Below are 13,409 nucleotides of genomic sequence, written 5' to 3' on the forward strand. Positions count from 1 at the left end.
TAAAAGTAATTCACATGCATTGTCAAAGTAAGTGATGTAAGGAAAAACATTTTCCTTTTATTATTCACTTGTCAATTCAGTGTAGCAAAGCTGTTTTAAGTGTACACGAATTCCTGTAACCTTTCCAATCTGCTGCAGAGTTCAGCAACTGTCTGGATTTAGGATCAGTATGGCCAGAACAATGTGCCAGGTTTTCACTCAATTAGGCATGGATTCAAAGCACTGCTCTGCATATGTCATGGTGGAAGTCTGTATTTCACTGTCAAAGGACGTTGGTTTTTTGGTTATTAATTTGCTGAAAACAATTTTTGTTCCCCAGATGTGTTTCAGCTTCATTTTGTGCAAATTAGGTGGAAAAGCTTTGATTATTTTATGGTATTTGATTTTTGTCTACTTCTGTAGCAGCAGTAGGAGTATTTTTTACAATTGGTAAAGACATTATATATAAGGCAGCTGGATTGCATTGTTTCAGGGGTCTAAATTAATTGCCTACAAGACATATGTGACATTTCCAGTCCTTTGGTTTGTCTGTAAAATTGAGAAGCTGAGATTTCAGTGCAACATCTCTCTTAGCCATGGCATTCTGTCTTGCAGCTACAATGCAAGTAAACAATTAATTAGTTCCACTCATCTTAAAGCAACAGTGTTGCAATTTATTCCTAACTGAGATAATTTTGTATTCCTTGTCATGTACAGGAGAAGAAAAAAAGAATACAGAGAGATAATACTTGCACACTACAAGTCCATGTACTGCTGACATGGAATATGTGGAGAATTTCATACTTGAAGGAAGGAATGGAAAAATAATCTAATGTGTTGTTTATATGGTGATGATATATATCTTTGAGACATATGTTAGCTCTTGGAGTATTGAATGCTCTCTAGGTGAAGATACATTGCTCAGTTTTTATAAAGATATTTTTATGTATATTTTGGATAAAAGCCTGAACTCTTTCAAATAATTTGAGCTAAGGGATTAAGTAGGTAACCTGAAATTGAGGATGGATTATTTTATACCTGGTTATAAATAATCATGTACAGAAATAAGATATGTATTTCTTTGAAAGCTGTTGCACATTTCTAAAGATTGGAAAGTCCAATTTTAAGTGGGAAGTGTTTTTGTTAAGTGAAAAGTACTAAGAATATTTATCACATATTGAACTAAAAATATGTATGCTAACTTCCAAATGGGGATTAAGGCTGTGGATAACAATAGGGAATAATGCAGAAATGGAAAATTGAAAGCAGCTGAGGCTGTGTCCTTTAGCCTTATGCTCTGAGATCTTACAAACTAATTTGGGTTTGCTATATACATATTGCAATACCAAGAGGCTTCATTGAAACTTTTATTGAGTTTTCAGTGTCCATTTTTGTTAGTTTTCCTCTACCAGGTTGGAAGTGTGCTGTGAAGTGTGAGCACCTGCCAAACTCGTGTTGTCCATGCACAGTGAGCATTGATGCTTTTGTGCAGAGTTAGGCACACTGGAAGCCTCAGTAACTCTGTGCAGAAATGAACCTTCACAACTGTGAACTTGTTGTGTCCCTTTGCAGAATTGATGTGTAAGCAGTTTTCTAAATGCTGCTGTATTTAACTATAAATGGACATTGCTGTTCCATTTAGGTGAGCTTGATTAAAGCAATAGAAAATGAAGGATTTGTTTTGAGAAATCACTAAGGTTGAAATAGACTTTGAAATGATGAGAAGCAAAATATCCTTGTCATGAGTTTTTTTGGTCTTTTGTTTTAAACCTGCAATCCACAGTCACTTTGCAGCCATTTAAGAACAAAGAATGAGATGGATACAAATAACATCCTAATAATCCATAATAATGTTGGTTTTGTAATGCAATTTCATATTTCTGCTATCACAATTGGGTGGTGCCAGGTTTTTGCTAGTTGCTCTGTTTTAGATAACTCTGATATGTTGAAGGCATAAACGTAAAGTCTGGCAGAGGAACACTTGAGACATTTCAATTTTGGCATTTGGTCAGTTGTTTCAGTTAACAGGAGTGGTTTGAGTTGCAGGGTGCCCACTGCAACAAGGATGTTACAAATTTTAAAATTAGTTGTTCAGCTGGAGGTGTTGGTTGTCCATTGATCATCCAGAGGCACAGTGGTGATGCATTTGTCAACTGCCCGAGTGTGTGCATTATTGTGTTCTTTAGTGGTGGCAAAAAGAGCTGCTGAAAAAACACCCGATGACTTTTTTTAAAAGTATCATTTTTAACTCTTGTTGGGTATTTTTTTGTTCTTTTTTTTTCTTATGGTCATAAAAATTCAAGTAGCTTGTTTTTTAAATATCAAGTTACATTCCAATTCTGCTTTCTTTTAAAAGACTTCCGTAATAAAATCACAACTTTCATCTGCACAATTACTAGCTGATTTACTTTGGCATACCCCTCTCTGCCTAGAGAGACATGAATGACACACTTGACTGTTGAATGAGGCATTCAGAGATATGAAGAGAATGGGTTTTCATCTTCTTTTAAAGTTAACCTTGTGCCAAACTTTTGTAGCGGCTGTGGAGGTGATTATTTCATATTGCATAAATGTCACTTCCTTCACGTAGACATTTTGAAAGGGCATTCTTTGGTCATCACATCATTTCCATTTTAGTCAGGTTTGCTCTTGACCCAAATGGGTCAAACTACCTTTTTATTGTTTCCTAAATGAGGAAAACTTTCCTTATTATCTATAAGTGGTGTCAGTGAATTTGTATTTCAGACGTATGAATGAGAAATTGGCTAATGAGTTTCTAAAGTGGGAAGAATCACAGTAATACCTGTCTGGGAGAAATCATGAGAAAATACATTGATAGATAGATGGATAGAAAGGTGTATATATATATATATATGTATATGTGTGTGTGTGTGTGTGTATGCACACTCATAAGTATGTGTTATTTCTACATGATCTCGAATGATTAAAGATTCCATTGTGTGTCAGGAGGATGCCAGAGGGACTCCATAAGGCAGAAATGAAGCTACAGTGCATTAAATGGTTTTGCTTATTTTCTTCTCTGTTTTTTCTTGCAGGATTGTTCATCTTCAGAAGAATACAGCATTGCTGCAGCTTTGCTGCCCCTGACAACTGCCTTCTATAGGGTGAGTGTCTATTGCAACCACTGCTATCTTGTATTTTTTTTACATCACATACATTGTTAAAAGGGAGAAAGAGATGACAGGAGATACATGACAGGCAGGAAGATTCATTCTAAAGTTTATTAATGTCAATGGAAATCAGCAAATAGACTGATATGGACATTACTCCAGAAGGACACATTGATGTTGGGTCATTATGATTATGAGACATAATGCAGGCTGTAGGATGGGTTAGAGAATTATCATTGAATTCTACTTAGCCACTAAAATAATAGAAAAGAATAATTTCTGATGTTACTGTGTAAAAACTATGTATTGCAGTAGTGCTGTGTTTGATTTGGCATGTTAAACGTGCACTGGCCAATACAGTACCGTGGTCACTGTAGTACAGTTGGCCAATAAAGTACTTGGCCACAAGTACAAGTGAAGTTTTCAGGCTGTGTAGTTGTTCATTTTGGAGGATATTGTGACTGGGTTGTTTTAACTCTGTTTTCAATTTCTTGTTTTGGTTTCTTTGTGGGGGAAAGTACAGAATGTTTGATAGTGGCAAACTACAATATGATAGTAAATACAAAAATGTAAGCAATGCACATTTTGTAAGTCATTATTTCAGAAGCAGAACTCTTGTAGTATGACTGTACTTATTTCAATGTCCCAATACAATAGCATTTTCACCAGTTCTGGGTAGCTCCAGTTCTGCTTTTTAGGATGTGCATACCTGATGAGATGAGTTCAGAATGTGGACTGGCTTGCAGTACTAAATGAACTTTGTTTAATGTGAATGTTGTTATACAACCCAGTTTGGGAAATAAGTGCTTGGTCATTGCTAATTGGTACACTGGCATATTGCACAACAGTATTTGCTTTGACAGCTTATCTACACATTGATAATATAGCAATTGAAAAATGCAACCTTCCACCTTCAGTCAGTCATCTTTGGTTTCAGTTATATATTCTAATCAATTTCTGGGTTGTTTTAAACTAGAAAAAGTTTCTGTCATGTTGTTTTTAGAATAGAAACTGTCAAACTTTACCAGTCATAAAAACCAGAATCATCTGTTGAAGGCAAGAGCAATTTTGACAAACTTAAATGTGTAGAAGATTTCCTGACATTTCTTATTTAAACTAGTACATAACAACGTGCATGGAGCATGAAGTGGCAGGGTTTTTTCCTCTTCCAATTATTTGAACTGTAAAAAAGTTTTATTTAAATGTGTTTTAGTTTATAGCTGTACATAATACCCCACAACTGCTTTTAGGGAAGAGTGTACAGAGTATTTTCATTCTCTGATGTAAAGCAGCATGGTGAGATGCGAAATTTTTCAGTCCCAGCAAATTGACTTTCTCCCATTTTTAGATCCAAGTTTATCTTTCTCTGTTCCCCCTGGTTTGAGTCCTTCAGTAGCAGAATTGTTGTTTCACATTTGCTGCTGCCACAAATACTTAATTTGAGGGAAGAGATGATGAGCTATAGAAATTTCCCTCTTCCCTATTTTACTCTTACTTATTTACTGCAGAAATTCTACGTTTTTAAGAAACTTCTGCCTTCTTTTATTTTCTGGTTTTTGGTTTTGCTCATAAGAATAGCCAAGAGAGTCCACAGAGCTCATTACCTTGAGAGGTACAGGGAGAATTTTGGGGTGTTGAAGCAGTTTGGTTAAATTCCTACCTCGGTAAAGTTTGATCAAGTAGGCAAAAAAAAAAAAAAAAAAAAGGACAACAAAAATAGACTTTTTAATGTAGTATCAGGAGTTTTGAAATAAGCTTAAACAAGTTTCGATTTCACCATCAAGCAGAGCAAAAATCTGGACTGAATATAAAATATATTTAAGTAATTTCATCTACACACTTGTATTTTTTGGTAGAAGTACCAAGATCTCACACCATTTCTCTCACAGAAAGTTCTCTGAAATCTTTTTTTAATAGCCTGGACTATTTAACTCTAAAAATACACTCAGGAAACTGTGAGTCCCTTGATGGAAGAAGCATGATGAGTTTTTTAATGTGCCTGACCTGAATTAAAAATTAAAATAACCTGACTATTAACTTGCAAAAGCCAGCTGTTAATGCATAATGGAAAAAGAATTTTGTTTTTCCCAGATCTAATCCTCAGGTTCAGTGATGGTCCCCTTTGGTATGTCCCATTAGATACAATTCTTTGGCCAAAGCACTTATTTTGGCATACAACTGTTCATACTAAACACAAACTGACATGCTGTTCGGAACATAAGATTGTTGCACTGACTTTGCAGTGATTAGTTAAAATTCAGATTAACAGTTTAAGGTTCAGTTTGAGTAGAACTTCTACTTTTGAGTAAAAAATGCTACTTTTTGGAGGATCTTTCAGCTTCTCTAGAGGTTTTCAAAATTGTGTTGTAGACTAGAGTGAATATATTCTACCTGGCATGGGCCTGTGCTTCAACACAAAGAATTATCTTGCCTGTTCCATATGATTGTGTTAGTGCTTCCCAAGGATGAAGCAGTGCTTGGCAGGGTGCAGATGTTTTGTTGGTGTTTCTGTTCTCAGAATACCATGTTTAATGCCAGCAGCCTGTTCAATCTCATTTCACCCACCCCTTTTGAGGCTGGGCAATATTCTTAGCAGCCAGGAATGGACAGGAATTGTGCATCTGGCAGTGGCACGGGTTCCATTTGTGTGTGCATTGGTGTCACTGCTCCAAATCGAGTTATCAGTGACAAAATCTGGGGTAAATCTAAAAGTATAGTGGAGTTCTGAGAGTCTGTAGAGTTCAGTCCAGTCTGATGTTTTACCATCTGTATTTGCTGTAGCTTTTTGATGGGAAATTGTGATGGGATTTCATGTCCCAGCATTTCATTGTTGGTGTAATTCCTCTTGCTTCCAGTGAAGCAGCATAAAGAAGTTACATGACTTCACAGTTCCTTTATGGAACTGCTGTTGTGTTCATGAAATGCTAGGTTTCATTTTATTTATCCAAGACAAAGCAGAGCACAAATGAAACAATTACCCGTTCTTCCTGAGTAACTTCACTGTGTTTTACTGAACACAGTGCAGTCACCAAGTGTTTGAGGTGTATAAAAACTGAGGAGGACATGGTTTTGTTTGAGCCCAGCAGATAAGCCAAGAAACTGAGCAGTAACACAACTTAAGACTTGGAGGTGATGTTGGTAAGATTCTGGAAAGCTTGTGTCATGCATTAGCCTTGAGGGACTTTTAAATATTTTTGGAAAAACAGCAGAAAATTTAAAGGAGGGAGCAAGCTGGCATGATGTAACCCATCTTGTCTTAATGCCTTTGCTTATTTAAAAACTAGTCTAGGGTATTTCTACACAGATCCAATTAAAATTACAAGAAACATCACACTGTGTACAGCATGCTAGGAGCTCTTGGGATGTCTGGTGAAATTTCAGAATTCTCCCTGAAGTCTGGTGAGTGATCTATTGTGAAACTTGATCAGGCAGGATTTGATCACACTCTAAGTCAGAGCTGATGGGATTAAAGTCATAGACAGGAAGTCAGCACTGGTTGCATATTTGTGGCCTGGAGTAATAATTGAATTTTTCTAGAAAAAATAGTCCCAATGCTTTTAAAAATTTTTAAATATTGGACACAAGCTGTTAGCAAAATGTGACTCATCAGTGACAGTGGACTTTGGTGTGTACCGTTCATGTCACAAAAACAAACAAATTTTTGCTTCTGGGTTCGAAAAAGGTTTTAGTTTACCATTAGTAATACCGTTGGAATTTTGTTTAAAATGGAAACAATATAAATAAAATGTATTTATACGTGAAGATAAAAGAATTTTTCCATGTTTTTGTGATACCAATGACCCGTGCTTGTTTGGTATGTGTTCACTTCTTCTGTGTATAAAGTGGAAAGGCAGTATTCCTTGGTGCTGTGGAAAAGAGCTCTTGTTCTGCGTGGGGGAAGAGAGGAGGACAGGAAAGGGACCTGTTTTAATCATGTTTTCCTTGCCTTAACTCACCCAGGAACAGTTTGGTTCTTGCACAAGCAGCATTGTCCCATCCCAGGCTTTGGGCTCCCAGTTTGTGCCTGGCTCCCTGCCAGGCTGGCAGGATGTGGTGAGCCCCACGCTGCCTTTTGGCAGCCTCCAGGGCAGCCAGGCAGCATCAGTGGCAGGCTCCAGTTCCAGCCTGTCCTGGACAATGACAGTGACAATGACACAGCAGCAGAGCTGCCACCCCAAGGTCCCCAGTGCTGCCCCAGGCAGGGGCCACCTCTCCATCTGCCCTCCCTGGCAGCTTGGCTGATCTCTGGCACTCTGCTCAGTCCCTCTGGCATCCCTCACCACTGAATGGCAGACACTGCTGTGTTCCCCTCTCAACCTGATGGTGCAGATCATAGGAAAATTTTCCACCCCTCGGGGCTCTTTTCCAAAATTTTATGACTAAAATGTCGTGGTCAAACTGTGTATGATCATCTGTGTTCCCATACCTTTCTACCACATTGCTCAGTCCACAGTAACACTTGCAAATGTTCTGTTGTTTGCCATTCAGAAGTGTCTGAATAAAGGAAATATCATAATAAAAAGACACCAGTTTAAGAGTAAAGCTTTCTCTGTGTAGATGTTATGAATGGGCTTCCACATTTATAGACAAGCATTTCTTTAAATGGCAGTATTCACAGAAGTATTATTTTGCAGAATCACAGGTTAATTAGAAAATGAGAAATTTATTTTAATTTCTGAGTCAGTTGTTTTTAATGGTTTGCTGTATGCTTGGAGAGTGCTGATCTAGTTTAGGCAAAAATAACCCAAATGCAACAAAATTTCTCACATTTTGGATATATTACATTCAAATTGACATTTGTCTTTAAGCAAGATGCACTGGAGACTGCTTTTGAATTTTTATGTGACTAAATTATGTAATTCTTGGGAGGGAGAAAGGGAAAAACTGATTTTTTAATTGATTTTTTTTTTAATGCTTCTAAGCCACAAAATTTCAAATAAAATTTCAGTTGGATACTGATGTGAATTTTTTTGTAGAGCTTGAAATGGAATGAGAGAAATGAGTCTGCAGCTTTGCAGGCTGGGGCTGGCTGAACTCCTTAGGATATGGCATCACTGGGCTGTTCATCTGCATGGCTGCCCACTTGTCATTTGTACTCCTTGTTCCTGTACTTTTGTTGAGAATGAAAGAGAATTACATAAAATCAGAGACTTTTTTCAGAGTTTTTAAAAGAACAACATTTGGTGTAAATAATTTAACTTAAAATCTTTGAATGTAGTACAGAACATTTATTCAGGTCATCTTAAGAATTATCCTGGCAGCATTTTTGTGAAGAAAAGGATTTTAGTCCAAAGGGGGTTTTTTTATAATCTTCAAGGAGAATACAAAATTGTGAGTTAAGTAAGAAGTTGAATTAATAAAAAAATGTAAAACCAGAAGTATTTTGTGTTAATGCACCAATAGAAATAATTTGAATGTTTTCCATAGTGAATGATAGGTGGTGTTTTGCATAGCACAGTAATAACATGAAAGTAATTTGAGTGTGTGCTTTCCTAGCTGAAATGGATTACCAAGTTTCAGTAACAGTTATGGCAGATATTCAATGGAAGAAAGCCTTTACTCCTTGAAATGCCTGGAGTTGGGTGTAGGAGGGATTCCCAATTTCATGGATGAAGGATTTCTCTGAAGACTGGAGGCAGTACTAGTGAAATTCAGAACAGTTTCTAATATTTTACTCATTATCATGAACCCCCCCCTTCCAAGAGAGACCCAATTCAAGGTTAATTATGTAACAGAAGCTTCATCATTTGCAGTGTGCTCTTTGTTGTGTAGCAGCAGCTGGGAAATCACAGGGAAGATGCTCCATGAAAGGCTGATGGGGAAAATCTGTGATGATGGGTGAAGAGCTGATTGCATTTTTGTGTCTTTGTCAGGCAAATTTTACAGTTAGTGTCAGCTGGAATCAGTGCAATATTGGTCCACCTACTGTGGAAAACAGTGGCATAATTTGGTACTGACATTATCTCTGTTACTTAATATTATAGTAGTGTTTATTTTAGAATTTCTGTAAATACCAGGGAATTGCATAAAGCTAGTGGATGATGCAGGTAATTTAGAAAAGCAAAATTAGTGAGTTTTTTTTACATTTAACATGAGTTTTGATTTTTAACTTTAATTTCTGCACAACTGTGATTGTCCCAAGTAATTCTCATAATCAGCAGCATGCTTTTAGCCTCCTGGAAAGCTAGGAAGACTTTCTGTAATATGTTAGCTTTCTACACTGAAATATTTTCATTCTTGCACCTAGTGTTTGTGCTTCCTTCTAAAACTTTCTGTCCTACTCTGGTGTGCTTGGATTAAAATCACTTCTACTTTAAAATTCTTCACTCTTGAATTGCTGGCTTTAATTTAGGAAACTCCCATCGTGAAAGACTTCCTTTATTGTCTTGGCAAGGAGTTTTGTCTGCTTCCATTAATTTTCTTTTTGTATCTCTATCCTGCCAGTTCTGATACTATCTTAGTCTATGGAAATGTTTTTGTGACTAAAATAGTATTAAGTAACATTATTTTTAGTACTGAAATTATTTTATTTATCCATTCTCAGAATGCTAATCCCTTTAATATAAAAATACATTAAGTTGCCTGCTTAAAAGGAACGTGGCTGTATCATGTAATGGATAATGGAGAAGAAGCTGAACCACAGAGGAACATTTACAACATTATCAAGTGTCTATAGGAGCATTATTTGCATTCCTGGAAAATCCAGGAGCCTTAATTGTGGACCAGAACTGCTGCTGTTGCTTTTGAACAAAAGAACAGAAAAATGAAGATACTTACCCTCAAGAGCTTACAACAAGTATTTGACATAAGTTAGAATATTTGAAGCCAGTTTGAAGTATTGGAAGGAAGCTGTGGAGTCATCATTATTGCTCATGATTCATGACAGTCATCATTATTCATAATAATAATCATTACTCTTGGTGATTCTGTGCACCAGTAGGTTAATTAGGGCTGGAGTTTTAATAGACATGACCTAAAAGCAGGGTTTATTGACTTTTGAGGGAGAAATATGTGGTTACTTGGCAGGTGCTTATGAATATGATTGGGGTCATGGAAGAGCATTTTTAAGGCAATGGTCAAAGTTGTGTCAATATTTCCAACCACTCCTCCAGTCAAACATTTTTATTACATCCATTAAAAGTTCTTTTCATAGAAATATTATAGTTCAGTAAATTATTTTTGTAAAAGCAAACATACTTTTCATGTTAAAACAGGAATCTGAGGACTCTTGTTAGTTCTGATCGAGTGCTTTTGCAGTATCCCTTGCAAACACAGGCACCCAAATGTCATCTCTGATCCTTAAGATTTTAACTTGTGCACTTTGCTTCTGATAGATACATAATACATGCCTGTAGAATACATTTTTTGTCTTTGCAGCAGAGAATATCTCACTTCCAAAATTATTTTTAGGGGGAGGAAAAAGAAATTAAACAAGAAAGTATAATGCAACAGGTTAGCATATTAATAGGAGAGACTAACTGGAGAATGTTTTTCATATTTTCAATGTTAAAATGTTACTTGTGTCTTCACAAGGAATTTAGGAAATCAATTACTGTGGCAATGTTGCTCTGTTGAAGAAGCTGGCTTTCCCAGAATGATAACATAATGGAAAACTAATTTAGCAATCTGTAGTTCCTTTCCTTAGTGGTTTGTGGGGGGAAGTACTTGGTCAGGAAGAAAAAAAAAAAGGAAATTTCCCATTTCCTCCAGTTAAAATGAGACGTAATGATAAATTTTGCAGTAAGTGTGTGTTACTGAGGAACTGACCCCTCTTGCCTGGAATAAGGAGAAATCTTTCTGTTGCATTTCCTCTATTGGATCACATCATTTGTAAGTGATTTTCCTTTTCTAGAAATGATACGTAACTCTGGTTTAGGGATTTTCAGTGTGTTATTGCCCATCTCTTTACATTGTTACTTCTAGGGGGGATTACAGTGTTACAGAAATTCTGATTCACTTAGAATTTTCACCGTGAAAGAATTTCTGGTGGCTTAATTAAAGTCTAGTAAAGCTTCTGAGCTTCATGTGAAGGAATGTAAATGAAGTAACTGAGTCCCCCATGCGTTTTCCATATGTGTAAGTTCAGCTTTGCCTCCTCATCACCACATCCTTATCCCAGTAGAATGGAACTTTCTGCATGAAAACCCCATTTCCTTCATTGGGTTCTATTTCATTGTAGCATTATTATCTGACTTGAACACTGTTATTTTATGTTTCCATGAGAGAGCAAATGCTCACAGATGGTAAGGGGGAGAAATTGCTGATGTATGTGTGTGTATTCCTGCTGCTCTGTGGATGTATCAGTTGCCATCCTAGATAGCTCATCAGCAATTTAAACTGAGTGTGACCAAAGAATTGAGGTGTCACAAATGCTTTTTTCCTGACACAGCCAAGTGATTTAAGCCCATAATTGGAGTTTATATCTCCTACTCTTGTTTTCATCCATATCCCTACATTTTTTTCCATTTGCTGCTTCTGTACCCTTCATGATGGTACCTGCAGTTGGAATTCTTGGTAGGATGCTCTTCTTGGCTTTCTCTGATTAACCACAGCTCTCTGAACTTGTGAATACCCCATCAGCTCATTGCCATGAGTTCATAACTCTGTGCCAGTAAGAATTCACAGGGCAGGTGTGTGGCTCTCCTCTTCCTCGAGCACTGCCCGTGCCCAAACTGCTCTTTACCATTTGGCTGAACTGTTCCTGACAGTATCCTGCTCTGTAAGGCACTTCCATTCAGCACCTCCACAGCCATTTTCTTTGTTGGCCAAACTGGATGTTGTTTGATCTCTCAAATGGCTCAGCTCAGAGTGAAGGTTCAGTTTTCTTGTCCTTACTTGCAGAATTCTTCCTAATATTGCAGTTCCTCATTTTCCCCATCCTCTTTCTTTCACTTGAACCATGTAGTGTACATATAATTTATATTGCCAAAATGAGATCTGCCACTCTTAAAATTTTATGAATTTGCAATTTATATTCTGTATTGTGCCCTTACATCTCTCAAATTTTCTCATCCTGTTCTTGAGGGCTACTTGAGGACTATTGTTTTAATAATTTCTTCAGATAAGGAAATGCTGCATATTGAGAGAAATTCAGAAATAATTTGATCAGTGAAGACAGGGAAAGCTCCCATAGAAGAAGGAAAATAGTAATTAAAGAACTGCTAGAATGAAGTGACAGAAGAACTTAAAGTACCCTCTTGAGGGATTACTTAGATAATTACTTAGATGCTCTGTTTAGCTGGGCTCTAAATTCCATATTGGGTCAGCAATAATTCTAAGAACCATTATTTGAATATAGATAAAACCCATCAACTTGTGAGATTTACAGGGTTTATTTATTTCTGAGCACAGACCTGGATAACAACTTTGTTGCTGTGGGTTATTTTTGTGGGTAGAGCCAATGCCACCATTCCAGGTGCACACTCACTGCTGAACCACCTGGTCCAAAGGGATTCAGTGACTTTTTAGGATATTTTCAAAATAACTGTATCAAAAACTCTTTCAAAATAACTGTGTCCAAATAACTTGAAAAACTCTTCAGATGGATTCAACGCTTCAACTGAGAATTTGTGAAATCTGTATCTTAACTAATGGATTTAACACACCAAAACTTCATTCTGATGTAGAGAGAGAGAAAAATCAAACTATTTCTCATCCACTTTGTGGAGTTTAACCTTATTTAGAACTCTGAAGTTCTGATATGAAAATGTCTTCTCTTTTTAGTGGGATCTGAACATAAATCGTTCTAGACTATTTTCGTTTCCTTTCTTTCTTTGTATAACAGAACTATTTAAATCTCTTTTTATCTCTTTGGAGAAAGAAGTGTGTTATTATGTGTATTATTTAATGTTACAGAGAACTTTGTATTAGCATGTATCCATCTTGATAAATCTGTGTAGAAATCTGAGGTATTCTGCATGGCTGTAAGTAATGTCTGGTAAATTACACATGACCTTCAGGAATCTAGGATTAGAGATCATGAGTAATTAGATGTTTAAGTGACTTTTGCCAGAAAATGTATACAGTAAATAAAGCTCCATCCAGAATTACATCCCATTTTTGCAAAATTCTAGAATTCTATTGCCCTCTGCTGGTTTAGTGTACCTGGCTGTGATTTGGTAGCACTGAATTATGAGTGAATTGACCTTCCTTTTATTTTTTCATGCTGAAATAATAGTAGATAAACACTTTAATGGAGTACTTTACTACTCATTTGATTTTAACATAGAAGTCAGTCTTGAGTCTGACTTGGTGGCAGGAAAGGGGGCAAATTGTTTTCTTTTTTGGTTGCTGAGATTT

The 13,409-nt window shown here is 36.6% G+C and overlaps 1 protein-coding gene across 7 annotated transcripts in view; it reads left to right on the forward strand.

Moving 5' to 3' along the window:
* Positions 1–13,409, forward strand: part of SBF2 (SET binding factor 2) — a 234,178-nt gene that overhangs the window by 165,875 nt on the left and 54,894 nt on the right. For all 7 annotated transcript variants that reach the window (XM_059848847.1, XM_059848850.1, XM_059848852.1 and 4 more), the window contains exon 17: positions 3,036–3,104. In XM_059848847.1, coding sequence (XP_059704830.1) covers positions 3,036–3,104 — 69 coding nt within the window. The remainder of the gene's footprint in view (positions 1–3,035; positions 3,105–13,409) is intronic.

This window comes from Haemorhous mexicanus, chromosome 6 (assembly GCF_027477595.1).
Source record: "Haemorhous mexicanus isolate bHaeMex1 chromosome 6, bHaeMex1.pri, whole genome shotgun sequence".
NCBI classification, from domain to species: domain Eukaryota; kingdom Metazoa; phylum Chordata; class Aves; order Passeriformes; family Fringillidae; genus Haemorhous; species Haemorhous mexicanus.